The sequence below is a fragment of the Anabas testudineus genome, chromosome 8 (assembly GCF_900324465.2).
Source record: "Anabas testudineus chromosome 8, fAnaTes1.2, whole genome shotgun sequence".
Classification (NCBI taxonomy): Eukaryota; Metazoa; Chordata; class Actinopteri; order Anabantiformes; family Anabantidae; genus Anabas; species Anabas testudineus.
The window spans coordinates 11,438,578-11,466,315 of NC_046617.1; the positions used below are offsets into that span (position 1 = coordinate 11,438,578).

The 27,738-nt window shown below is 38.0% G+C and overlaps 3 protein-coding genes across 3 annotated transcripts; 1 reads left to right on the plus strand and 2 right to left on the minus strand.

Annotated features, from left to right (window-relative positions):
- The first annotated feature begins 1,737 nt into the window (after positions 1-1,737).
- Positions 1,738-11,819, plus strand: LOC113156583 (myosin heavy chain, fast skeletal muscle-like). Its single transcript, XM_026351813.1, has 39 exons — positions 1,738-1,941; positions 2,087-2,230; positions 2,318-2,474; positions 2,602-2,629; positions 2,718-2,829; positions 2,905-2,997; positions 3,090-3,153; positions 3,257-3,355; positions 3,440-3,543; positions 3,633-3,771; positions 3,933-4,051; positions 4,145-4,294; positions 4,377-4,547; positions 4,637-4,943; positions 5,076-5,152; positions 5,238-5,325; positions 5,425-5,542; positions 5,656-5,779; positions 5,863-5,999; positions 6,086-6,341; positions 6,557-6,799; positions 6,920-7,096; positions 7,183-7,328; positions 7,422-7,512; positions 7,607-7,996; positions 8,110-8,236; positions 8,416-8,534; positions 8,780-8,976; positions 9,090-9,273; positions 9,368-9,533; positions 9,625-9,749; positions 9,834-10,142; positions 10,224-10,427; positions 10,516-10,641; positions 10,749-10,919; positions 11,024-11,128; positions 11,212-11,307; positions 11,383-11,514; positions 11,784-11,819. Exons 1-39 carry the CDS (start codon positions 1,738-1,740, stop codon positions 11,802-11,804), a joined length of 5,820 nt encoding a protein of 1,939 aa, XP_026207598.1. The 3' UTR covers positions 11,805-11,819.
- A 36-nt stretch (positions 11,820-11,855) lies between these two features.
- LOC113157444 lies at positions 11,856-16,416 on the minus strand. The gene is made up of 14 exons (XM_026352927.1): positions 16,353-16,416; positions 16,178-16,272; positions 15,931-16,074; positions 15,673-15,832; positions 15,351-15,517; positions 15,103-15,256; positions 14,817-14,983; positions 14,492-14,653; positions 14,144-14,297; positions 13,923-14,059; positions 13,566-13,724; positions 13,161-13,349; positions 12,910-12,948; positions 11,856-12,794 (listed from the first exon to the last, which is right to left on the minus strand). Exons 1-14 carry the CDS (start codon positions 16,414-16,416, stop codon positions 12,321-12,323), a joined length of 2,265 nt encoding a protein of 754 aa, XP_026208712.1. The 3' UTR covers positions 11,856-12,320.
- An 812-nt stretch (positions 16,417-17,228) lies between these two features.
- stxbp2 (syntaxin binding protein 2) lies at positions 17,229-26,370 on the minus strand. The gene is made up of 19 exons (XM_026351920.1): positions 26,283-26,370; positions 24,788-24,837; positions 24,629-24,710; positions 24,054-24,130; positions 23,895-23,970; positions 23,615-23,718; positions 23,049-23,197; positions 22,877-22,961; positions 22,194-22,324; positions 21,955-22,062; positions 21,599-21,656; positions 21,418-21,483; positions 21,122-21,202; positions 19,446-19,587; positions 19,208-19,314; positions 19,017-19,115; positions 18,839-18,924; positions 17,994-18,154; positions 17,229-17,888 (listed from the first exon to the last, which is right to left on the minus strand). Exons 1-19 carry the CDS (start codon positions 26,317-26,319, stop codon positions 17,809-17,811), a joined length of 1,779 nt encoding a protein of 592 aa, XP_026207705.1. The 5' UTR covers positions 26,320-26,370; the 3' UTR covers positions 17,229-17,808.
- Between the last annotated feature and the right edge of the window lie 1,368 nt (positions 26,371-27,738).

Here is a 27,738-nt window from a genome sequence, read left to right on the forward strand (position 1 = left end):
TATAGATTTTAAAATACACCTGAGAGAAAAAGTAAAATGTTTTCTGAATTTAAATTACAATAAAAATGTATTGTACCCGAACCCTGTAGATGCTTTTCATTCATGGTTCTATTACGGTTCTGGCATCTCTAACATCTTGTTTATTGGCACAGGACTTATTTTGGATCTTATCCTAGCCTTGATGGCAACTGTTCATCTACTCCATTCCAAGGCGATATGTAATCCCTCCTCAGCTTTTATGGAATGGTGCTCAGCCTCAACTTTATTTCAGACACTTGAGATGTGTGGCTGTCCTGCAACACTATACCAGTGACATTTACATGCTTCTCCAAAACGGCAGCCTGCGTCTGCCATGGCATACATCAGTAAGAGTATTATAAATAAGACAGACGATTAAGGAAATAACATTGTATTATTGAAACAAGCAGATGACAGATTAATGAAAGTAAGACTACTTGTGCTCAAGACTTCCCCATCAAATCTCTTGATGAGTGACACTCAGTGACATAGACATTACAAGTCAATTGTTATAATCTGCCTATCAATTTATTATCTGTACCATTTATGCTGTCAAGGGTCGCAGTAGAACTGGAGCAAGTCTTAAGAAACGAAAATATTTTTATTGCTGTTGTCCTGAATGGAATGGTACTGACCCCATTTTATGGAATATTTGACCCTGTTTTACCTAACATATGTGACATTTGTGAATGTCCTGTAATTGTACACCAGTGACATTTAGTTGCTTCTCCAAAACTCTGTTATAACTCTATTCTATATTCAATTCTATTATTATTGTCGTTGATGTTAACTAATATTTATATATGATTTTGAACCAAATGTATAAATATTTGAAATAATGTATCATAGTTTTAAAACCAGTAACTAATCTAATATATTCTATAGGAGCTCAAATTTAACAACACTCACTACATCAATCATGGTCTTTTATAAATTAATGCATGAACTTAATTGTATTGGATGATACTGTACTAGAATCCTTGCACATTATTTATTCTAATCTCATCTAATAATATATATTAATTATTACATTTAACATCATACTGTTTACATTAATAATTTTATTAACTGTTCTTTTTAACCATTCAGTTTAAACAAATGGAAAAAATAGCAACTGTTACAAATGTGCTTACAAAGCAATATAATCGCTGTAAATGTCAATGTCACAGGATTAGCGGCAACATGACAAGAATACATGACCAAACAGAGAGAGGCCCACCTACTGAGGAGACAGTCATGCCTCTATAAAAGAAGCAGCTTGGACTGTGTTGACAACTGGTAGGCCTCCAACTCAGGTAAGTACATCAACTTCATGTCTTTTTTTCTTTTTTTTATTACTAATTTATCATTGATTACACAAATGATTATGTGCATCATTTATTTACACAAAATTCATTTTTCTTACATTTGTGTTCTACAGGTCAATGAATACACAAATGCAAATCAGCAGTTTAAAAAATCTGAGTAGATATTTTGAGATCAATGTAAATCTACTGGTTAATTTATTCAAGCTTGTAAATTTATCAACAGGATCAAAAGAACAGACCTGATTGTATTTCATCTTTTGTTGGGACCAAAGGAGGTAAATAATCTTCACAGTGCTTTATAAGACTACAAAACACACCTTTTCTGAAAAGTCCCCTAACAGCATGTTAACATTTATTAAAACAGAGGTGTGTGTGTGACATTTCCTTATTTCCAGTCAATTAAGGTGCCACCATGAGCACAGACGCGGAGATGGAGCAGTATGGCCCTGCGGCCATTTACCTCCGAAAGCCTGAGAAGGAGAGAATTGAGGCTCAGAACACTCCGTTTGATGCCAAAACAGCCTACTTTGTGACTGATCCTGATGACATGTATGTCAAGGGCAAACTCATCAAAAGAGAGGGTGGCAAAGCCACAGTTGAGACACTCACAGGAAAGGTAGGTGTAAAATCAAACTCTACAAATAACCCTAACAAGGACAGAGAAATGGAAAAAGACAAACGTGACAGTTCTCCAAAGCATGATGTAATATTTTAGTATATATTTAATTGCAATGTTTAATTTATTGTTTGTTTCTTTTCAGACTACCACTGTAAAAGAGGATGATATCCATCCTATGAACCCTCCTAAGTTCGATAAAATTGAGGACATGGCCATGATGACCCACCTCAACGAGCCCGCTGTGTTGTATAACCTCAAAGAGCGTTTTGCATCATGGATGATCTATGTAAGCTTAAATTCTATATTGTGGTAAGGTTGTATTTCTGAAAGCTGTGCATCAGCTATGAAGTTGTTTCTCTCTTTCATACAACAGACCTACTCTGGCCTGTTCTGCGTCGTCGTGAACCCATACAAGTGGCTTCCTGTGTACGATGCTCAGGTTGTTGGGGCGTACAGAGGCAAGAAGAGGATTGAGGCTCCACCCCACATTTTCTCAATCTCTGATAATGCCTATCAGTTCATGCTCACTGGTAAGATTAACAATAACAGAGACTTGACATATTATTTATATACATATTAACATAGAGTTCAAAGTGGATGAGACAACACAGAATCTCCATGATAGAGTTAACCTAAGTGTGTGTGTTTGTATTTCAGATCGTGAGAACCAGTCTGTCCTTATCACGTGAGTATAACACTATTCGTCAAGACAACTTTTAGAAACTTCATGAGTATAAATCTCAGTGAGTAAAGTTTATGCTTTAATTCTCCAGTGGAGAATCCGGTGCAGGAAAGACTGTCAACACCAAACGTGTCATCCAGTACTTTGCAACAATTGCAGTAGCTGGTGCTAAGAAATCAGATGGTGGTCCTGGCAAAATGCAGGTAAAATTATTTGTCTGCTAAAAAGCTTATCTCTTGTTGTATTATTTTGTATAACCTCATAATTACTGTATGTAGGGTTCGCTGGAAGATCAAATCATAGCAGCCAACCCTCTGCTGGAAGCCTATGGCAATGCCAAGACTGTGAGGAATGACAACTCCTCGCGTTTTGTAAGTATTAATTATATTTCTCTTCAGGTAACTTTCTTACTTTCTTATTTTGTTAGCGAGTCAAACTAAAATGTTTTCTGCTAAATTCTCAGGGTAAGTTTATTCGAATCCACTTCGGTTCTAGTGGCAAGTTGGCCTCCGCTGATATTGAAACATGTAAGTTCCATTTTTTTTATCCTTTTGCAGTACTCTCATTAGTTGTGCAGTGTCTTGCATTGGTTGTGTAATAAAACCATTACATCTAACTAACTACTCACAGATCTGCTGGAGAAGTCTCGTGTCACCTTCCAGTTGTCTGCTGAGAGGAGCTACCATATCTTCTATCAGCTGATGACTGGCCATAAGCCTGAGCTTCTAGGTACGTCATAACATGACAAGAACATATGACAAATAAATAAACAAATAAATAAGAGTCCCAACTTATGCATTTCGTTTCCTCCAGAGGCTCTTCTGATCACCACCAACCCCTATGACTACCCAATGATCAGTCAGGGTGAAATCACTGTCAAAAGCATCAATGACATAGAGGAGTTTATTGCAACAGATGTAAGTTAATAGTTATTTTCTAGAATAACACAAGGATAAATGTCAGAGTAACTGATTGTCTAAAAGCATTTGCTGTGCATGAATTGCAGACAGCCATTGACATCTTGGGCTTCAGCGCTGATGAGAAGGTTGCCATCTACAAGCTGACTGGTGCTGTGATTCATCATGGCAACATGAAATTCAAGCAGAAGCAGCGTGAGGAGCAGGCTGAACCTGATGGAACTGAGGGTAACTGTACTATTTTGTGATGAGGTGGTAATTGAACTGTCAACAGATATTCTACATTAGAACTGTTTTCAGTGGTGACTTTAAAAATATTAAAGTTTAGATTCTTGCTTAATCTTTTGCATAAATGGAAACCTTTGTGCTACATTCTTTCTTTCAATCAGAGGCTGATAAAATTGCCTACCTCATGGGCCTGAACTCAGCTGATATGCTGAAAGCTCTGTGCTACCCAAGAGTCAAAGTCGGAAATGAGTTTGTGACCAAAGGTCAAACTGTTCCACAGGTAAAATGTTTTGGGAAACCTAAAATGTTTCAAAATATGCAATTTTCATAAAAAATGTAAAAAACGTATACAGTCTTTTACTCCATTTTCTAGGTCAACAATTCTGTCATGGCTCTGTGCAAGTCTGTCTATGAGAAAATGTTCTTGTGGATGGTCGTCCGTATCAATGAGATGCTGGACACCAAACAGCCAAGACAGTTCTTCATCGGAGTGTTGGATATCGCTGGATTTGAGATCTTCGATGTGAGTAGTTAATACAATTCTGACATATGTTAAAAGTTAGCACTATGTTGACATGATAATTAACACCTTTCCACAACTACAGTTCAACAGTTTGGAGCAACTCTGCATCAACTTCACCAATGAGAAACTGCAACAGTTTTTCAACCACCACATGTTTGTACTGGAGCAAGAGGAGTACAAGAAAGAAGGCATTGACTGGGAGTTCATTGACTTCGGTATGGACTTGGCTGCCTGCATTGAGCTTATTGAGAAGGTAAGTAGCCACTCTGTAAGACTCTTAAAGTAATTTGTGTTAAATTAGTAGCATCTGCTGGTTAATGTTTAACATGTTTAACCTCTCAGCCAATGGGCATCTTCTCCATCCTTGAAGAGGAGTGCATGTTCCCCAAAGCTACAGATGTATCTTTCAAGAACAAGCTGCATGACCAGCATCTTGGCAAGACCAAGGCTTTTGAAAAGCCCAAGCCTGGAAAGGGCAAGGCTGAGGCTCACTTCTCCCTGGTCCATTATGCTGGTACAGTAGACTACAACATCACTGGCTGGCTGGACAAGAACAAGGACCCACTGAATGACTCAGTTGTTCAGCTCTACCAGAAGTCTTCAAACAAGCTGCTTTCTCTTCTGTATGCAACTCATGCTTCAGCTGATGGTAAGAAGCCGACGAGTCAAACTGACAATTTGTACATTCATGTTAATCAGTTAAATACGTGGTTTTCATGTGCACACAAACAGGAGCAGGAAAAAAATGTTGTTATTTATTTATTTGTCTTGAAAAAAACAGAGGGTGCTGGTGGTGGTGGTAAGAAGGGTGGCAAAAAGAAGGGTGGCTCCTTCCAGACTGTCTCTGCTCTTTTCAGAGTATGTACTGTTTCAATACGGGATCCTTTAAAAAATTACATCTTAAAAAAATATTGACTAACTTTTTTGCATTGATGATCCACAGGAGAACTTGGGCAAGCTGATGACCAACTTGAGGAGCACTCATCCTCACTTTGTGCGCTGTCTGATTCCCAATGAAACAAAGACCCCAGGTTTAATTTTTATATTTTTTTGTTTAATCTTTGCTCTTTTAAAAGTAGTTATTGTAAATTAATCTGCTTATTAAACATGCTTATTTGTGCAATGTTCAGGTCTTATGGAAAACCATTTAGTCATCCACCAGCTGAGATGTAATGGTGTGCTGGAAGGCATCAGAATCTGCAGAAAGGGATTCCCCAGCAGAATCCTCTATGGTGACTTTAAGCAGAGGTGAATTTTCCAGTTAAAGCTCATTAAATTAATTTCAGATCAGTTTGATTTTATGATTTAAAAAATACAAGACAAATGTCAAATATAATTATGAGAATGTTTTTTTCTTGTAGATACAAAGTATTAAATGCCAGTGTCATCCCTGAGGGACAGTTCATTGACAACAAGAAAGCTTCAGAGAAGCTTTTGGGCTCCATTGATGTGGACCACACTCAGTATAAGTTTGGACACACTAAGGTGAATTTGGACAGACAATATTATCTGAGTTATTGTTGTACTGTTCTGTGTACTGATTGCTGTTTTTTCACATAACAACATAGGTGTTCTTCAAAGCTGGTCTGCTGGGTACTCTGGAGGAGATGAGAGATGAGAAACTGGCTGCCCTGGTAACCATGACTCAGGCTCTCTGCAGAGGATACCTCATGAGGAAGGAGTTTGTTAAGATGATGGAGAGAAGGTAAAATTTAAATCCAGTATATTAAATTGCCCTAAATATTGCAATGTATTGCAAAACACAACAATATATTAATGTTAATTTTGCAGAGATGCAATCTACACCATCCAGTACAACATTCGTTCATTCATGAATGTGAAGAACTGGCCATGGATGCATCTCTACTTCAAGATCAAGCCTCTTCTGAAGAGTGCTGAGACTGAGAAGGAGCTGCAACAGATGAAAGAGAACTATGAGAAGATGCAGTCAGACCTGGCTACTGCCCTGGCCAAGAAGAAGGAACTGGAGGAGAAAATGGTTTCATTGCTGCAGGAAAAGAATGACCTGCAACTGCAAGTGGCTGCTGTGAGTAAGATTCAGAAACAAGAATTTTTTTTGTAAATGTTCTTTTTACTGATCTTTTTGTTAGGCGTTTTTGAGGGGCTGAATCTAAATGGCAATTTAATGTTTTACTTGCCTTACCAAGAATGTAGGCGTTACATAAAACAATGCATAGAGTAGAAGTTTTAAATGGTGTTTCAATCAAAATCATACCATGTATTTATGTGCTCAAACTATAGGAAGGTGAGAACCTCTCTGATGCTGAGGAAAGGTGTGAAGGACTCATTAAGAGCAAGATCCAGCTCGAGGCCAAACTCAAAGAGACAAGTGAGAGACTGGAGGATGAAGAGGAAATCAATGCTGAGCTCACTGCCAAGAAGAGGAAGCTGGAGGATGAATGCTCTGAGCTGAAGAAGGACATTGATGACTTGGAGCTCACCCTGGCTAAAGTGGAGAAGGAGAAACATGCCACAGAAAACAAGGTTCAATACATTTTGGCTGTTTATTTTCTAAATATTGAGATGCATAATCTAATACTTTATCATGTGCTTTAAATTTACTAAACACTTAGGGAAAATGTTTTACTTTCATCCAATTTTAAGGTGAAAAACCTGACAGAGGAGATGGCATCTCAAGATGAGTCAATTGCCAAGCTAACTAAGGAGAAGAAAGCTCTCCAAGAGGCCCATCAGCAAACACTGGATGACCTTCAGGCAGAGGAAGACAAAGTCAACACTCTGACCAAGGCCAAGACAAAGCTTGAACAGCAAGTGGACGATGTAAGTAAAAACTTTGGGTCTTATGTGTGACTTTCATCTGAGCCAACAGTATATATAATGTGCAATTTAACTTTTTTTTTCAAAAGCTTGAAGGTTCACTGGAGCAAGAGAAGAAGCTCCGCATGGACCTTGAGAGAGCCAAGAGGAAGCTTGAAGGAGATCTGAAACTTGCCCAGGAATCCATAATGGATCTGGAGAATGACAAGCAGCAGTCTGACGAGAAAATCAAGAAGTGAGTTCACCTGTGAGGTCATTAATCATCTACATGTACACCTACAAAAGTATAAACTATGTTACTGAATGTTCTCTTTGTCTCCTCCTCAAGGAAAGACTTTGAGATAAGCCAGCTCCTCAGCAAGATTGAGGATGAACAGTCTCTTGGTGCTCAACTTCAGAAGAAGATTAAGGAACTCCAGGTAACATTACTTTACTTTAATATTACAGCAGGTCAATCAAAATAACATAGTTAAGTTAATTAAGCATGCTTAATCCTACTACTGTGGAATCAAGGCCCGTATTGAGGAGCTGGAAGAGGAGATTGAGGCTGAGAGGGCTGCTCGGGCTAAGGTTGAGAAGCAGAGGGCTGACCTCTCCAGGGAGCTTGAGGAGATCAGTGAGAGGCTTGAGGAAGCTGGTGGAGCAACAGCCGCTCAGATTGAGATGAACAAGAAGCGTGAGGCTGAATTCCAGAAGCTGCGTCGTGACCTTGAAGAGTCCACCCTGCAGCATGAAGCTACGGCAGCAGCTCTGCGCAAGAAGCAGGCTGACAGTGTTGCAGAACTGGGAGAGCAGATCGACAACCTCCAGCGTGTCAAGCAGAAGCTGGAGAAGGAGAAGAGCGAGTACAAGATGGAAATTGATGATCTCAGCAGCAACATGGAGGCTGTAGCTAAAGCAAAAGTATGCACTGAAAACACACATACAAATAATGAGATTGTGAATGTAAATATTTAATCTCCATGTTCACTGTACTACGCTAATGTCATTTAAATGTTTTTTACATTTAATTACAGGGCAATCTGGAAAAACTGTGCCGAACTCTTGAAGACCAGTTAAGTGAAATCAAATCCAAAAATGATGAGAACGTTCGGCAGCTCAATGACTTGAGTGCACAGAGGGCAAGACTACAGACAGAAAATGGTTTGTACCCAAAGATGAAGATGTTTAAGACTGTATTAATTAGTGCCTCTTTGAAGTTCGGATAAATTATTCCAGTTGTTCTCAAATAATGATTATCTCACTTATGTGTAGAAAGCAATTTCAGCTATATTAAATCTGTAAAAGAAGCCAGCCAATCTTCTATCTATCTCGTTATTTAGGTGAGTTTGCTCGTCAGATTGAGGAGAAAGAAGCTCTTATTTCTCAGCTGACCAGAGGCAAACAGGCTTACACTCAGCAGATTGAAGAGCTCAAGAGACACATTGAGGAGGAAGTGAAGGTACATGATTTTTTTATGTGTATTGTGTCAAAACCTTAATGCAAGATGGATCTATACACTGTGAACAAACAAATATGAACAAACACTCATAACAAAAATTAAGGAAACCCAGTCAGTGAATTAAATGAACCAAATGAAATAACTTTTCCATAAACACCATTGGGTTTGTTGTTGTATACTGTATGTGCCACAGTATGTTAGTTGAATAAATTATAACTTTCATTCCTCTGATGATGATTCCATAGGCCAAGAATGCCCTGGCCCACGCTGTCCAGTCAGCCCGCCATGACTGTGATCTGCTCAGAGAGCAGTTTGAGGAAGAGCAGGAGGCCAAAGCTGAACTGCAACGAGCAATGTCCAAGGCCAACAGTGAAGTGGCTCAGTGGAGAACCAAATATGAGACTGATGCTATCCAGCGCACTGAGGAGCTGGAGGAGTCCAAGTAAATTGATCATTTCTACTTTTTCATACATCATAATTACACATATCCTATCACATATCATATTTGCTATGATTTTGTCTAACTAAACACAATCAAATTCTCCTTCACTACAGGAAAAAGCTTGCCCAGCGTCTACAGGAGGCTGAGGAATCCATTGAGGCTGTGAACTCCAAGTGTGCCTCTTTGGAGAAGACCAAGCAGAGGCTGCAGGGTGAGGTGGAGGACCTCATGATTGATGTGGAAAGAGCTAATGCTCTGGCTGCTAATCTTGACAAGAAGCAGAGGAACTTTGATAAGGTACATAATTGTTATAAAAATTTACAAAACTAAATGCTTCAGCATGACATTTTTACTCATCTACATTACTACCTAAAACTACCTATTATTCTAGGTCCTGGCTGAGTGGAAGCAGAAGTATGAGGAGAGCCAGGCAGAGCTGGAAGGAGCCCAGAAGGAGGCTCGCTCTCTCAGCACTGAACTGTTCAAGATGAAGAACTCCTATGAGGAGACTCTGGATCACCTGGAGACCATGAAGAGAGAGAACAAGAACCTGCAGCGTATGTCCAATTCTATCTACTACATTAGGTAAATAATCTTTATTAGCAGTTGTGAAAGGTCTATGTTTATCTTTTTTTATTTACTTTCCAGAGGAGATCTCAGATCTCACTGAACAACTAGGTGAGACTGGAAAAAGTATCCATGAGTTGGAAAAAGCCAAGAAGACTGTAGAAAGTGAGAAAGCTGAAATTCAGACAGCCCTGGAAGAAGCAGAGGTATTATCCTTTAAATTTTAAAGGTGTTTTCTATGAAGGCAGAGCAGCCATTTTGGTAATGTGCTTTACTGACTTTGTCTACAGGGCACACTGGAGCATGAAGAGTCCAAGATTCTTCGCATCCAGCTTGAGCTCAACCAGGTCAAAGGTGAGGTTGACAGAAAGCTGGCAGAGAAAGATGAGGAGATGGAGCAGATCAAGAGGAACAGCCAGAGAGTGATTGACTCCATGCAGACCACTCTTGATGCTGAGGTCAGGAGCAGGAATGACGCCCTGAGAGTCAAGAAGAAGATGGAGGGTGACCTGAATGAGATGGAGATTCAGCTGAGCCATGCCAACAGGCAGGCTGCTGAGGCCCAGAAACAACTGAGGAATGTCCAGGGACAGCTCAAGGTAAGGCCTCTATGATCATGAAGTTTATAAAACTGTAAAAGGACTACAGGGGATTCATTGTCATTATTCTTTTACTGTCAGGATGCCCAATTGCACCTTGATGAGGCTCTTAGAGGACAGGAAGACATGAAGGAGCAGGTTGCCATGGTGGAGCGCAGAAATGGACTGATGCTGGCTGAGATTGAGGAGCTGAGAGTTGCTTTGGAGCAGACAGAGAGAGGACGCAAAGTGGCTGAGCAGGAGTTGGTTGATGCTAGTGAGCGTGTTGGCCTGCTTCACTCTCAGGTTTGTATTTTTGGAATATTTATATTATACAGGTTTGTATTTTGCATTACAAATATTATATAAAAGATGACTTTTCTTAAACATCTAGAACACCAGTCTACTGAACACCAAGAAGAAGCTGGAGGCTGACTTCGTGCAGGTCCAGGGTGAGGTGGACGATGCTGTTCAGGAAGCCAGAAATGCTGAGGATAAAGCTAAAAAGGCCATCACTGATGTGAGTTAATGTCTCTGTCTTATTTTATCCTTTTGGTCTACTCCATGCATTGATGATGTTACGTTTACTAGATTATGAATGAGTTTAAAAACATTTTATCATTTCAGGCTGCCATGATGGCAGAGGAGCTGAAGAAGGAGCAGGACACCAGTGCTCATCTGGAGAGAATGAAGAAGAACCTGGAAGTCACAGTCAAGGACCTGCAGCACCGTCTGGATGAGGCTGAGAACCTCGCCATGAAGGGTGGAAAGAAGCAGCTCCAGAAACTGGAGTCCAGGGTATGAATACTCACACATACTTCTAAGAAGACATTTTGAATTTAAATAAATTATCTCCAATTTTTGTTCTTGCACTAAAAACATTTTTTCTAATCACATCACAGGTCCGTGAGCTGGAGGCTGAAGTTGAAGCCGAGCAGAGACGAGGAGCTGATGCTATTAAAGGAGTCCGCAAATATGAGAGGAGAGTGAAGGAGCTGACATACCAGGTAACGTTAATTTCAACTACACGACTCACATAATGAGACAATGATTCTGGACACTCGTTATTTACAATTTTTTATTTCTGCAGACGGAGGAGGACAAGAAGAATGTGACCAGACTCCAGGATCTTGTAGACAAGCTGCAGCTCAAAGTCAAGGCTTACAAGAGACAATCTGAGGAGGCTGTGAGTCAACTACATTGTTATGACTGATTATTACCATTAACAAAGAAATTAATATAATTCTCAATCCATTCACAGGAGGAGCAGGCCAACACTCACCTGTCCAGGCTCAGGAAGGTTCAGCATGAGCTGGAGGAAGCTCAGGAGCGTGCTGACATCGCCGAGTCCCAGGTGAACAAGATGAGAGCCAAGAGCCGCGAAGCTGGAAAGGTAACTTTTTATTCTGTCTGACAGTGTCATGCACAAACCATATAAATACTGAATCTATGAAATATTTACATTTTTACATTAAATATGTATGTATATCCATATACATAATGTGTACCTGTGATATTAATTATAAGTTACATTGTGCTAGTCCATGACATATAGTATTAGTTTGGTAATTCCTTAAATTATTTCTCTATCAGTACATAGCAAATGTCCCGTTGTGTCTATAAACACTGTTTATAAGTACTAATGATTTCTCTTTGTTTCAGGGAAGTGACTCTGCTGAATAAAAAGGTGCAGCTAAGGCATCTTAACTGGAATTCACTGTGGTGTGAATTATCTGTAACTTTATCTTCAATAAATGTTAAAAAGTTCTCCAGTGTCCTGTTTTATTTTTACTTGTATGTCATTTTCAACTACATAGTTACAGTTAGCTAAAGGTAACCATCTACATGTACACCATACATGAGGTAACCATACATGAAACTGTACAGTATTAGACGAGTGTTTTAATTTCAGCATTTTTGGTTTTTAATATTACTCCTTCGGTTTCACAATTTGCCAGAGTTGTGGATTTAATTACACCCTAACTACAGTTTCTCCTTATTACTTTTAACCACGTACATCATACACAGCATTTTTAAAAACAAATAAAGAGTTTGCACCTACATCGCTTAACTATATATATATATACATACATATTACAAAGACAAATAAATGGAAGAACCACTATTTTAAAAACATTGTGCTATCAAACAGTTACTAACACGTCGCATTTCCTTCAATACATGATTAATGTGGCATCCTCAACTATTATTTCCCCCATCCTTCCTATCTTTCCTTCCATCCCCCTTTCCCTTTCCTCGCTTTGCCTTCTCCTTCCCCGTTCCACAATCACCTTTCCACTTTTCTCCTCCTTTAGCCATCGCTTTCTTTATTTGAGCTGTATGAACTTTCTCAATGAGAGAGAAGTAATCTTCATCTGGACTGATAGGGCTGGTTACCAGCTTCCCTTGTTCATGTGGGTTTGAAGTTACAGGACGTGTTTTATTAGTTACAGCTCGGTTGGGAGATGATGTTCTTGAACAGACTCTCCCGGGATGTGCACGGCTTGGTGAGCAGTGCCTGGAATTTACATCTTCTTTTGGGACAAGGTTTAAGTTCAAGAAGAGGGATCTGCCAGGTACTGGGCTCAGAGGAATCACAAGATTATCTCCTGGTGCCCCCAGAGTGAGGAAGACTTCTGGGAACGTGCATGGTTGATCAACATTCTCCTGTCCCTTTGACAGATAAAGACATCAAATAAGATTTCATGAAGCCACAAATCTTTAACTAATAATGATAACAACTTTGGACAATTTACTCATGATCTACACAAGCTGTGGTACAGGTTACCTGTTCTGATGTGAAAGTCATGGACACCCTCACTTTCACCTGTGAAAAAACAAAAACAGTGTTCAGTATTGTTTAGCATCTCAATTACACTAAAATCACAAAGCAGCAAAAGGCAAGATGTCCACCTTATCAGTAAAACTCCAAGAAAGGAGAATCACTTTAGTCCAAACAAGTGGACTAGTAAATGTCTACTTTCTCCCCGTAACATTTCAAATGAAATCAAACAGACGTCTCAGAGGGGAACTATTTACCTGCGCTGCACAATTTTGTTTCTTTTGATATTCTGTCTCAGGTGTAAATGAAGCAGATGTGGGCAGAGCTCTTGGGAAACCAGATTCTGCATAATTCATTTGCGATTGAGAGGAAGAGGTGGGTTCAGAACAGTCCCGCCTGGATGTTGCTGGTCTACTTTTGGCCTCAGTGATGTTTGGTAGAGAAGCCTTGCAGAAGAAAATGAAAAGAAGGGGCCAATGAGCTGTCAAGTATTTCAACATAATGGATGTGATTTGTTCACACACGAGTTAATGTTTCACCATATTTTTGAAACTTACACATGGGGCTCTAAGAAAAAGGCATCCAAACCAGATAAGACAGAACAACTGGACTGGTAATTACACTTCAAATCAGTTTTCCATGTGAGTTGAAGAATACCGTACCTGTGCTGGACAATTTAGGGTCTGACATTCTGTCTTGGGAGTAAATGAAGCAGATTTGGATAGGGCTCTGGAGCTGCCAGACTGTGCATAATCCATTTGGCACTGAGCGGGAGACTTTGCTGGTATACTTTCAGCTGTAGTGGCATTTTGTGGAGAAGCCTTGCAGAGGAAATGATGTAAGAAAAGGCAGTTGAGCTATCAAAGATTTCTACAGGGGTACTGTATTCACAAGACTAGCAAACGATTTGCCCATTTGTGGGAGTGCAACATTAAGAAGAACTAAAACTACATTTGCAAGATTTGCTAATATCCTTTATTTCTAATACACAAATAATTTTAATGTTGTGAGCTTCCCACCTCTGCATCACTACCATTTCCTTTTTCGTCAGAGTTCACACCTATCCCTGGCAGCATAGGAAGTGGAACGCGCTGGTCATCTATCCGTCGTGCCTGACTGCAGGCAATAGCTGTGAAGAATGCTTCAGCTTCGGCACCTGTTACAGAGAGTCAAGAGTTATTTTTATGTCTCTAAAACACACACTTGACCTTATGTAACCCACATTATGTGCTTTTCTAACCTGTGAGTAGATTATTTAAAGCACTTCCATTGTGTGTAGGAGTGGCAGGTGTACTTCTGCTTGATTGTAAATAGCAACGCTGCTCTTCCATGCGTCCTCTTTGTGCATGATTTATCATTTTAAGGAACTGCTCCTTGTCAGCTGGAGATATTTCCTAAAAACATTTTTTAATAAAAAAGGAAAAAAGAAAAAAGAAAAGAAACAAATGTGAAAAGCTAGAAAACTCACAAACAACTCAGTCAACAGAGGCTGCTACTGATCTGATAAACGAACCTCCCAGTCCCATGTGTTTTATTAAAAAATAAAGAATTATGACAGTAGAAGTATCTTTAAAAAAAAACATCTCACCTGGCATTGAAGGTCAGTTTTGACATGGTCTAAGGAGGCAGACCTTTTGAGATTTTTATCAGACGTGTCTGAAATGTTATCGTCTTTGTGCCTAGAAGATGGAGTACCCAGATTCTGGAAGATGTGGGGTGCAGAACATCTCTGTTCATCTATTCTTGAGCCCTGTGACAGCAAAATTCATTGTAATACATCAATGTGATTGGATGTATTGTTAAACATATTTATATGTACAAAAAAAATGTGTGAAGACACTGCTGGACTGCTGAAACAAAGAAAATGTCAACTTTTCATAGTGGTTTTTAGATCATGCAATGTGTGGGCCAACCTGGACTTTGGAGACCATGTAACACAAGTAGCTTGCATCTATGTCTGCAGCAGTTGTTGATGTGGTACCTCCATTCTGTATCCCTGGCAATGAAGGAAGAAATACTCGCTGGTCATTAAGCCGTCGGCCTTGAGATTCAGCCAGCAGGTTGAAGAACTTTTCAGAATCTAGACGTGGGAAGGTGAAAAAAAGAGACTAGACGTTACTACGTTACAGAATGAGAGGACAATGAAATTATCTTTGTAAAAACATTAAGAAAATAACAGGAAGCATGTTTCATTCTAACCTTTGGGTATGGTGCTCTGACTGGGATTGTGTATGGATGAGGGACTAACATCAGCATGACAGGAGTCTGAATCAGATGCAGATTTCTCCTTTGTCGGTGAGCACTGGGTTAAAATTTGAGGTAAGGCACACCGCTGGTCCTCGATTCTCGAATCCTGAAAATGCATTATGCCAGCACTTATTAAAACACATAACCACAGAATAGAGTACAGGGTGGCCCCGTGTAGGAAAATGATAAAGAGTACTAACTTGGACTTTAGAGATCATGTAACATAAGTAGCTTGAATCTCCTCCAGCAGCACGCGTGGAATTGTCTTTCTCTAATCCTGGTAATGATGGAAGAAACAGCCGCTGATCGTTGAGTCGTTGGCCCTGAGAGTAGGCTAAGAGGCTTAATAACATTTCCAAATCTGGACCTGAGAAGAAGAAATGTGAAGTAGTTTAGAGAGGAAATGGACAATTACTATCAAATGTGAATATACAACATCTATGAACTTGGACGTTCCAGAAGAAATTGCAGGAGATGCACATGGTCAGAGATTTCTGAATACGTAGCTGATTGAAGATTCACCTGTTTTTACTGTACTGTCAGCAAGTTCTAAATCCGTGTGTTTGGGTGTGTTGGGAACGCTTTTGCTCGGATCTAAGGAACAGCGCTGATCCTCGATGCGTCCACGCTGGCCATGCATGATCATATTTATTAACTTTTGTTGTTCCTCAGGTGATTCTGCCTATTGGACAAAAGCAGTGTGAAAAATATTAGACTCGAGGATGTAAACAAACTGTAATTACTAAAAAGATTAGAATAATAAAAAAAAAAAGAACAGACCAGTATGGAACTGGAGTTGCTGTGCTCAGAGAAAAGTTGTAACTGGCTGGCTGGTACCAGCAAAACCTTCCTGTTTGTGACTGGAGTACCGTCAATGATAGAGATCTGAGGTGCAGAACTGTAATGGCCATTATCCTTATGTTCCTGCGAAAACAAGCCACAGTTTGGATTTGATTCCAGTAAATCCAGCATACCATCTATGCAGGTCCGTACCCAGGACCCTTTACAATCTGTAGTCTTGTAGTACCTGGTAGTTAAACCCTGACAAAGACCCCCGCAGGTCATCAGGGCGTAGTTCCTGCTTGTTGCCCAAGGCATGTGAGAACTCCTCAGAGTTTGAACCTGCAGGTATTTAGAGGTGAAACAATCAACAACCAAACTACAAAAGGACACACAATGCAGTCTTTGTCTAGTGTCCTGACCTGTAAGTGTAGATTCGATCTGTCCAGTTTCAACAGGATTCAAGGTGCGAGGCTCGTCATCCATCTGCTCACGTGTGTAACTCATTATACTGAGAATCAACCCCTGTTCCGAGGATTCCCGTATTATACTAAAACAAGAGGAAAAACATACTATGGAGAACAATATCATAAAACATATTCTTTTAATGTAAGTTATTTTAATTACAACTTATTTTGCTTTCTACACTGACAATTTCAGTACAGTTCTGCATTAAGTGTAAAAAATACACAATACTTAATATCAAGAACAACAACCTAAACTAAAAACAAATGTTTCACTAATAACGTCCTACCAGCACAGTGTCGGTAGCTTATGAATCTGAGTCCACTTCAGCAGCTGCCATTATGAAAAATAACTCAAAAAAGGCAAAATGTCCCCAGTTGAAACTTGGTAAGCATTGAAATAGAAGTTACTTAAGAGTAGTTCCTGTGACAGCTGAAGAATCCATTCAACAGTGTTCAATACTCACTTGATCAGAATTACTGTACATATAATGAGTGTTATGATCTTGATGGATCCTACTCCAAAAGTGAACTGGATATGGCTTGGTGGAAGGCTTTTAAATAGAGTAGAGTAAGTCCTGAGTATTAACCCATTGCCATTAAGACCCCAGCCAGTGCCCCGGTCTTAATATTACCATCTGTAGTCCCAGATGAAAACATAATCCTCAGCATGAAGAGGGATGATCTTTTTCACTGATAGGTGTACATGTACTCTCTTCTTTACTTAAAGTTAATGTTTGCATTTTGAAGCCCCTGATATCACAACAACAAAACTTTGATATATAAAAAACAGTCACTTTAAAATAAAACTGATGAGATTGACACAATTTAAAATGAATATTATGTTTCTTTTATTACTCATTTTTCACAATGACACACCCACCCCTTGCTCCCAGCAATATATTAATTTCCACAGTAAATGTGCACGATATCATAAGGTTGCAGTTGAAACACTAAGATTAAAGTTTCCAGAAGATGGAGAGAAAAAAAAGTTTAACTACTAATGTAAGAACTAACACACAATATCACATTATATACGATACATACTTATGAATTTTGTACATCTACATATTTCAATGACGTTTTTGGTGGAATATGATCCAGTTTTGTGGAAGTGTCTATTTTTCTATACAAAATAAGGCAAACATGGAGAATAGTATAATAATCTAAATATTAACTTTCTAACTAAATATTTTAATACAATTTCAAATACAGCAGTATGCAATATCCAATTCCCTACAATAAAATGAAAAGTCTAAAATAAAATACACAATCACAAATGTTTCTTACTAGGACTACATCTAAAATCTTTCTTCATGTTTTCACTTCGGATGTGCGGACATGTTGTGACAGGAGTCCAGTGTAATCGATCAGCTCATTCCAGTGTGTGCGCCTACCTTATTGATCTAACTATCTAACAGTCAGGATTAGGAACTTGGTCCAGACTTTTCAGGTCATTAAGGAAACTTGTTGGAGTGATGATGTGAGATGACCCTGTCAAGAAGAAGATTATTAGAATCAATATTTATGTTACAAAAAAACATTCATAATAAACAATGCTGCATGTAAAAGAACCATGACTTTTTAAAGATTACTTACCAATCAGGACTTCCCATTTCCCATCAGTAGCTTGAGTGACTTCATAAGCAGAACGCATCTCTGAATGCGACACCCCACCAATCACAAATATAATCAGCCGTGGGCCAGATCGATATTCTGTTGGAGATTTATTTTTGTGCCAGTGTCCAAATCGTGCGCTGCTGTAAAACCAAACAACACAACAATAACTGAGCAACTTTGTATTTCCGAAGAAGGGCTGATTGTGAGCCATCATCAAACATGTCACATTATATTATTTAGTCTGGACGCAAACAAGCAGCTGTATCATACTTTACTGTAATGTTTTGCTTACAGACCAGTTTTTTACAGCTAGCCCTACACAGCCAGCCTATGTTAGTGTAATAATAATTATTCATCTTTAATTCTGCACTTGGCTAAAAAAAAAAAAAAAAAAAAAAAAAAAAAAAGGAGGAAAGACATGGTGCATTATGCAGATTATGACTTAACCCATGTCCATCATTAGTTTGTACAAGAACCATCTTCGTGATGGGAATTCCCAGGGGGTGGGGGATTATACAGTACTCAAAGCAAAACTGGCTTAATTTCTTTTTTTCCCCAACTTCAGTTTACTTTGTCAAAAGCCTGGCTCCAACTATTTTACAGGATAAAAGCATTTATTTTACTAGCATTAATCTGTTTGTTAGGTCAGTTAATATTTTTTTAGTTAAAAACTAAAAATAAAAAATTGGACAAACAATGCGTTTTTTATGTTTATGTTCTTTCTTTCCCCAAGTTATTTATAACTTTTCAATCAATCTTTTATTAAATACATTGTGAACTTACAATGTGCAGTTTATTCATAATAAAAATCACTCATCACGCACCTGATTGTAGTCTGAGTTGTATTGATGGGAGCAGGCTCAGAAACAAATGGCCATTGTTTTTTGTCTAGTTTGTCGTCTATGGCATTCTGCAATTCATAAGCACAGTTAGTGTAAAAAGCTGAAGTCAAACTGGACAGGTGTAGCAGCAACATCTGAAACCTCAGTTTGGCTTAAATACCTCCATGACATCTTTGATGACAGGTGTCCATCGAGAGAGCTGGTATGTGCTTTCCTTGCGCTCCTTGCGGTCTGGCAGTGTGTTCCCAGCATTGCGCCCCTGACAAAAAACATTTCTTATGTGAAAAATACAGATACAATAAACGTAGAGTAATATAGAGAGTGTAGCCAAACTTCAATCAGGAAATTTACCCCAGCTATAATGTTACAGCCAAGGTTCTGCAGGTTGGTGATGATGTTGCTGTCGGCCTGTACGTTTGCATGCTGGATAAGCTTGGTTAGGTTCTCCTCTCCAATGCCTACATAAATAATCAAATTTTTTATTTAAAATGATCTGCTACATATCACTACACATATTAAACATTTAAATCAACATCAAATGTTAGTTGGTTATCTTAGTTAAAACATGTTGACTGTGACAAAGGCACACCTTTTTTCTTGTGGAATATGTACAGCAGTATGATCCGGATTTTATCATAAGCCTCAATTTCTTTGTTGAGGAGCACAGGAACAATGCTCTTCATGGCATCTTTTAGTTGTTCTCCTTCTGCATTTTCTCCCATTGCCAGGTCCTGCGGAAGACATCCCATGGTTGACTATTAACTGCTACTAGAATCTGAATTAATTACAACTCAAGTCAGCTGACAGTAATTTCACAGGGCACAGGACTTGCTTCTTCATCATCTATTTTCAACCACTTCCTCTTTCACGAGCATTGCCATGTCTTTAAAAATACTGTAATAGCACTACTACTTTCTCACAAAACAACTTGTTAAATATATTAATACACACAGTTACATACACTGTAGACAGATCTTTATAATGGTTTCAGTACATATATACTATTCAGTGACCACGATTAAATATTTTTTTATAAAATAAATGTCCTAGATTGCACAGTAAACTTCCAGATAAAGACAAATATCGGGCACTTGACTGCAGCTTTTATACTTACATCTAGCTTTGGGATTTCCCTGTAATGCAATCCTAGGCACTGTGTGACTTCCCCTAAAAATCTTGCTAAGCTTTATGATGAATCTGGACTAAGCCTTATTAGGGCTAATCAACAAAAAACATTTTTTTGTGAGCAAATTAAATAAAGAATGATTAGAAAAGCACATACAAATATTGATTATCATTTTGCTTGTAACACTATACACACATTTTTGTATGGGGATGCCATAACAATGTAGAACACATAAATAACAGCTGACAGAAAGCAGTTGCTGTTTGGATCACACTGTCCATCTTAGAGCCAAAACATGCTCACTGGATTAAAGAGGCAGCTTTCAGACATGCTGACAATCCACTAATGCAGTAAAGTGATTTGCTCATACAAAAAGGACCTATTAACACTTGCATCTTTTAATGCCACAACCACGCATAGGTTACCATGTCCTGTGTGCTTGTGACTCATACTCATCTGAGTCTCCAGGATTAAATGTGGCACAATACATGCCCTCAGGAATACAAAGCATGCTTGGAACAAACAAATGACACACCGGGGCTTGACACTAGTCTGGATGGTGACTATACTGCATCATGTTGATGGAAGGGCTTCTGCATGTATTACTAGCTTGTATGTGTTAATAAAATACCTTTACATTTATTAATGATATAGCATAATATAACAGCTACTTCTGCATTTCTATGGACATGTGGATATTGGTGTAAGGACCTTAAGCTTCTTACGCAATATTATGATTATGATTTTCCATTAAATATCACCAGACAGAGCAGAACTCAGAGGAGCTATAAATAAAGATGCAATCGCAACGTTACTTAGTGTGCAGACTGGATGGGACAGAGTAATTCCATGTCAGATATACTTACTGTCAGTGACTAACATAGTGGCACATTCTTGTTGATCCGTTGTGATTTAAAAACTACAGACAGTCAAGCTGTTTTGCCAACAAAGCAAAAGCAGACAAGGATATAAACTTTAATGGCCTCCATCTATGGGCCTTTCTTTTCAGGGTTCAAGAAAATATCATGTTTCTCTTTTCTATTCAATAATATATTATAACAGAACTACAGCTTCACTAATTTCACAAAATTACTGAGGTTAAAACACAACAAATTCTCACACATTACAAGGGTACTGACCTGTTCTACTTCACAAAGCTTATCAAGGGAGGTCTTATATTTTTTCATGCAAGCTTCAGCTAGGTGAAGGTGAGTAGAGTACTGTGAATGAAAATGCACGATTCATTAATTAATACTTCTAACAAAATTATCATGAAACACTTTTCAAAGCTTCAACAGTAGTAACAACTCTAATTGCATGTTCAAATTCGCAAAAACACAACTCTTCATATATTTCTTCAGTTTAAATGAAACATTTATCATTATATGATAATTATGATAAAAATGGAAGCTCTGCTTTTCTTTATGTCACTCACCAAGCTCAGCTCCTTCTGATACTGAGGCATCTTCTTTAACATCTGAGAGAGATCTTTTATATTGGCCTGAAATGAAACACAATTTATCGAAAACTGCATTATAATATTAAACACATTTTATATTATGGCATGGGCATCTGTAACAACTGAATAGAAATGTGTAGTAGACATGAATCCTCACGTTGTCGGTGCACATTCTCTTGCTTTCACAAAAGGTGCGAAGAAGCTCAGTCACTTTCCTGCAACAATGAGTTTAGAACGCGATTAATTATTTTGTGCTTTTGCAGCATTCGATTACATCCAGGAACCAAATTCTAATCTTCTTTTTTTTTTTTTTTTAACCCCAAAATGATTTTTATAAATGCATCTATCATATACTTTCTCAAGGCTTTCCCATGACAGAGGAAAACCTATTTTATTTTTACAGCACTTTGACAAAAAGGCTACAATACGATTTTCACAAATTACAATTTGTTTTCATTACTCCCAAGTATAAAAATCTAATATTAATTTAACTCTAACTTGTGACAAACTTACTTAGTGACATCTGCGATGTGCATATGTCTGAGCTGCACCCAGAGCTCATCATCTTCATCCAGTAATACTTCTCTGTCTTTTGAATTCCCAATGCCTGTTGTCTGATAACTTTAAAAAAATAAAACAAGCAAAAGCACACAAAAATAATGATTGTATAAAATACTTTTCCAAAGACAATGTGTTTTTCTGGCAAGGTAAAGCAAATGAACAGTACCTTGTATAAGAAAATGTTCACTTACGTATAGATGTCCTGTTTGATATCTAGCAAGTCATAGGCCATTGCCTGGAAGGTCAACTCATGTAGAACAGGTGAGATGGGATCATACCCACGATCAACAATCAGTAGCTGGGATCGTCCCTTATCTGGACCCTAAAAAAACAAAGAACATAAGTGATTTAATCTAATACAACAAGATACATAGTAAAAGGAATATATAAATTATAAATTATATAAATATATATAAATTATTACATTTTAATGAATCCACCATGCAGTGAAGTCTTATCAGTATTTTTTTTTTTTTTTATCTATTCCAGTTATTAAAATAGCAAGACCAGTAAAAAGACAGAGAATGCTTAGACAGCATAGAATACTAATGCACTTATAAAGTGTGAGGGGAAAAGAAAACAATACATGCCTGTTAAGACCCATCTCAGGAACAAGGAAATGTCAGCTAAGAAAGATGGAACAGAAAAAGGGGAAAGAACAAGTCCAGCAAAGCGTGAGAAAAAGTAAATAGGAAATAAAACCTCAGAAACATCCACAACCTGCGAAGGTGAAGAGATGCAGAATGCCAAAGGAAGTATCTTCTCATGTACAGAAAAGTTGATTTAGCAGAAAAAAAAGCTGCAGTTGAGATTTGTAGTAATACAATAAAACATGTTTTAAATCGCTGGATGGGCAGATTAATTAGTTCCTAACCTCTCCCATGCTTGGGTTGTCAGCCTTGTGAGCAATAAGGCGGCGGTGGACCTCTTCAGCCAGGCTAGCATTCTCCTCTGGTCCCCTACAAGATACATGGTAAACAACAGAATAAGCAAGTATATTAATTTGCAAAGAAATTTGAGTAAACTTTTACACGAGGCTTCCATACTTGTGGTAACGAACTGCAGGGTACTCCTTAAGTGTGTCACACAGGGTTGCAATCTGCTCAGCCAGATTTTCCATCATTTTCACTTTGTTTTCATTTGGTGTAGAACTATAGAAGGAGTACAGGGAGGTCGGGTCATCCAGGGAGAATACCTGCAGGGGTGAGAAATTAAGGTTTGCCTCAACCAAGCTGCAATATTCAGTATTTTTACATCAACAATGGGAGAAAAGTAAGTGAAATGTGTCATACACATTAATAAACATAACTATGATCTCACTCCATATTTTAACATCTGACAGTTTATTCATTTAGACCAAAAGTTAAAAGGGAAACGGATATGAATAACCCACTGTATGCTATCTGCCCAACAACAGGTAGCATACAGTACACAGACACACTCTGGAAGGAGCTGTTGAAGATAGCAGATTATTATCAGCTGCGGAAAAGATTAAAAAAGATAATTTTCTTAGGACCTGCTGTAAACAAAGCATAGCTAAAACAAAACAGAAAAAGAACTGTATCAAAAAAAAAATCTAAATGGTTTAAATAAAAGAGGAGCTATTTCTTACCTGGGACTCATATGGCAGAAAAGCAACATTGATCTCTTTTAAAGTCTTGGCGACCTTGGCAACTCTGGATCTCCCAATCTTGGCAAAGAGAGCATCTGGACAAGCTAAGAAAGCCACAAATAGTAACAGGTTAAACACTTAAATGTCTTGTCCAGTAAATTAAAAATAACTGAGAGACAAGTTTTCTATTTTAGTTTAAACACATATCTCATAAAATTTCAACATGCAACTTTAAAATTAATGATGATGTATACATACAAGAACACAAAGGCAAACTTACTGTCAGTGAAGTAGATGTGCGCTGCTTTGTAGGTAAAAGCAGCGTCTTTGAAGTCGTTAATGAGAGCATCAACTGACTGTAATTAAAAATATTTTTTGTTTAAAAGATCAAGAAAAAACTTATTCTAGGTGTAACTATAAGATCAAGTCAACAGCAAACCTTCTCCACTGGTGAAATCAAATAAATGGCCTCCAAACTAGAGATGGGCTCCCTACGTTTGTTGATGTCCTCCACAACTGAAAAGCAGGACAAAAACAAAATTAATTAATTAATTTAAAATTTAAAATTAAAAACCATTAGCTTGCTTTTATCATATCTGCAAATAACACAGCACTGTGAAGTGAAAACATGCAATATAACAAACATAGTCTGTCGGCTCTAGCTCGTAAAAACCTTTTACAACTACTAATGCAGAATTTGTTTGATTGAGATTTGGTGAATGAAGTCGATTTAAATGGTCTGCAGCTCTTACATTGCATTTACCAAATCAGTGAGTGATGATTTATGCCCTGTGCACAGTGGGCACCATCAGCGTAAGAAATACTATGTCTATCTAAATATATAATGTAAAGTATAATGTAGAGAAGCACATGAACATTTTGTGTGTGTGTGTATGTGTGTGTGTATAAAACTTAAAACTAAAAAACTTAAGCAGCACTTGATAAAGTGGGTTGATACTTGTGTTTTAAAAGATTGAAGAACCTTGTTATGTTGTGCATTATCTGTATACTCACTAGTCACACCCTCTGCCAAAATATCAGACATCTTGCAGCAAGATGACAGAATTCGCATGCTCATGTGATCTACAATAAGAACCTGAAGAAACAACACGGAAACAGGGGTTATGACTAAAGTGTGATAAAATCTGGGGATTTCTTAATTCTTACTGTTACCTTCCACTCTCCATCCTTCTTTACACTCTTGATAACCCCATTGAGGATTTCTGTAGAAGAAAGATATTAATATCTGATTAAATAACTTCTTGGGAATATGTCATCTTCTGCACAAACAAATAAAACAGACAACATAATTTGGAATAGTAGTAATTACACCAATATATGAATATGTGGTAATGTTGTTTGTAAAACAGAAGTAACATAACCCTAATATTTGTATATGGCAACTACAGTATGAAACACAAAACTCTTCAATACAGCATTCCTTAATAGATTATACAATGCACAAGAAAAAGACAAGACAAAAAAGAAATGTATGTTTAGTTAGACTACAGTTCAGGCCTTTGTCTAATCATCAGCATCTGTGTAGTTTACTACCACAGATAAATTAATCAGATGACTACCAATTATGTAAATACGTGAAAAACAAACCAATTCAATTGAATGAATAAATATTTTTGAACAAGTGGAAAATTCACTGACACGTTTCTAGTCAGTTCCCTGTGTTTGCTACTGTCAGAAATTCCCATTCAATGGTGTTAGAAGAGGACTCCTTGTAACTGTATTAAAGCTGTGTATGTTGGCATATGTATTAGTTAATGTCTTAAATGTACTAAACATTAACATTACCATGCCTCACTTAGTTGCAACATAATGTTATAGTTGACTTTATTCCATCAGTAATCTGACTTTACTACTATTTCTACATTCATGCTTCAATGCAACAGTGCTGTCACACATCTGATTAATGCCCCTAGCTAGTGTTTATCAAATGAATGACAATAACAAAGAAAGAAAGGAACATGTTCCTAAAGTCGCATGAACCTCTACTAATGACCTGATAGAAACCAAACACCTGTCAATGCCAGGATCTCTTGTATTACCAGCAAACACCTGGAGATTTCAGCAACGGATGTGTTTACAAGATCATATTAATCCGTATAATACCAAATACATCAATAACATCTTTGTTTTTTTTATATATGTTAGTACGTACGAGACAACAAATGTAATATCTCGTTACAAAACCTTTTGTAACAATGATTTCGTTGATGTTTAACAGGTTACAACATAATTGTTTCAGCTGATGTAGTTCACACATCAACTTCCTTTTAGGTTGTTAGCTTGTAGCTAACGTTAGCACGAAACTTGGACTGTCACTTTTCCACTCACTACCAACGGCGACTTTTCTCATTTTCACGGGAGACAAATGTCAACAACAAACAAATTCACCCTTTAGAAAATGATGTTATCAACGCAAACAACCCAGCAACACGGCGTTTTGTTTCCATTACATAAATGTATTTGCTTCGGTCATGTTAGCATTTTAATTTGGGACTGGAGCAGGAAGAAACCGACGTGGAGGAAAACGTGTTTGAGTTAGAGCGTCAATTAATGAGACTGCTAACAGATAAATGTCAACACAATACCACGTCATTTTGTTATAATAAACTTTTCAAAACAGACACATTACAATAACAGCGTCACTTACTTTCTCCCACTACCGCTTTCAGCCCCGTCGGTGCCATTTTGACAGCAGTCTGCAGGCTGCTCGGTCACTTCCTTGTCTTTAAAGCCCGATTTCGCCCAGTGTACAGTTCAAGTCCCAGCTGCTCACAGAGAAATGCTGCTCTCTTCTGTCTGCTCACACTATTACAGCAACACATCTCGTTTATTTGTGGCATTTAAGTGTTGTTACCACACAGATCATCGATTTAACAGTGAAGGAAGTGGTGAAAGAAGAAGTCAGGGGCATTTACTGAAGCACCACAATGTAGACTATTAGTAAAACCCCTGCATTCAAGACGTTTTATTATTATTATTATTATTATCTCAATACTCAAGTAGTAAAGGTTTCTATGCAGAATGGCTCATTTCACACCAATGAATATAATATAATTGGATTAAAGGCACATTATTGAGGCAATAATATGTGTGTGTGTGTTGCAGGTGGTAACAACTTTAAATAAATATAAATTCATGGTCATTAAATATTTCTGGGTATATTTATAATTTCACTATGAGATTTCATTCTACTGCATTTTGTATTAGTCAGATTATGAAAAACTATTTATAAGCATTTCACATCGTAAAATTTTATAACGCCACATTAGGACTGTCCAAATGAATGGCGGCTATGAAGAGGAAACAGCTGCCACAAAGAAATACACACTCGCTCCCACCAGTGTCTCAGGAGGCAGTCTGTAAGACATCCAACTGGCCACTTATCATTGCCAAATATATCATCTGACAAGCATTAGGAAAAACATGTCATCACTTGATCCTGATGGATGAGAAGCGCAGTTAGTCAGTGTGTGAGAATTAAAAGTGTCTGTATAGGAAAAGCACAGGCCTGTCAGATCAGAGATCTGTGTTGGTCTGAAGAGTGACATGGTGTAGTTGTGCGCTTAAGATGTCATATTCAAAATGATTCATGAATTCATATTTTTACACATATGAAAAGTGTTACCTCTTAAAACATCCAAAATTATAAACACATTGTCTTACTGCTATTCAGCACCCAATTCACAGACTTACTGCTGACTTTGTTAGGTTTACCTGTTCGAATGCTCATTAACGCAAATATGTGGGTTCAAACACCTTGTTGAGGCCAGAGATCAGAATAGAAAAGCCAGAGTGGTTTAAAGGAAACAGTAACTTGAAAAATAATTAATTACAACCAAGGTATGCAGAGGAGCATCTCTAAACACAAAAACGTCAAAACTTGAAGCAGATGAGTACAGCAACACACCACACCTAGTGTGCCACTCCTGTCAACTAAGAACAGAAAACTGAAGATACATTTCACACAGGGAGCACCCTAATTGGACAACAGAAGACTGGAAAAACGATGCTAGTATGACGAGTCTCGATTTCTGCTGCAATATTTAGATGGTAGGATCAGAAGTTGATGTAAATAACATAACAGAATAAATCCATCCTACCTT

Bases quoted from the DNA above. Each gene is read 5' to 3' on its own strand.
- LOC113157444 (XM_026352927.1), bottom strand. From the start codon at position 16,416: ATGGATGACGAGCCTCGCACCTTGAATCCTGTTGAAACTGGACAGATC. The intron at 14,298-14,491 runs GTGAGATGTTTT...AAATGTTTTTAG, and splicing joins AAACTGACCTTCAATGCCAG to GAAATATCTCCAGCTGACAA. The intron at 14,060-14,143 runs GTTAGAAAAGCA...TCTCTGTAACAG, and splicing joins TTTAAATAATCTACTCACAG to GTGCCGAAGCTGAAGCATTC.
- stxbp2 (XM_026351920.1), bottom strand. From the start codon at position 26,319: ATGGCACCGACGGGGCTGAAAGCGGTAGTGGGAGAAA. The intron at 21,657-21,954 runs GTAAGTTTGTCA...TCATTGTTGCAG, and splicing joins CACATCGCAGATGTCACTAA to GAAAGTGACTGAGCTTCTTC. The intron at 21,484-21,598 runs GTGAGGATTCAT...GTTTCATTTCAG, and splicing joins AGAGAATGTGCACCGACAAC to GCCAATATAAAAGATCTCTC.
- LOC113156583 (XM_026351813.1), top strand. From the start codon at position 1,738: ATGAGCACAGACGCGGAGATGGAGCAGTATGGCCCTGCGGCCATTTAC. The intron at 2,231-2,317 runs GTAAGCTTAAAT...TTCATACAACAG, and splicing joins TTGCATCATGGATGATCTAT to ACCTACTCTGGCCTGTTCTG. The intron at 5,153-5,237 runs GTATGTACTGTT...GATGATCCACAG, and splicing joins CTGTCTCTGCTCTTTTCAGA to GAGAACTTGGGCAAGCTGAT.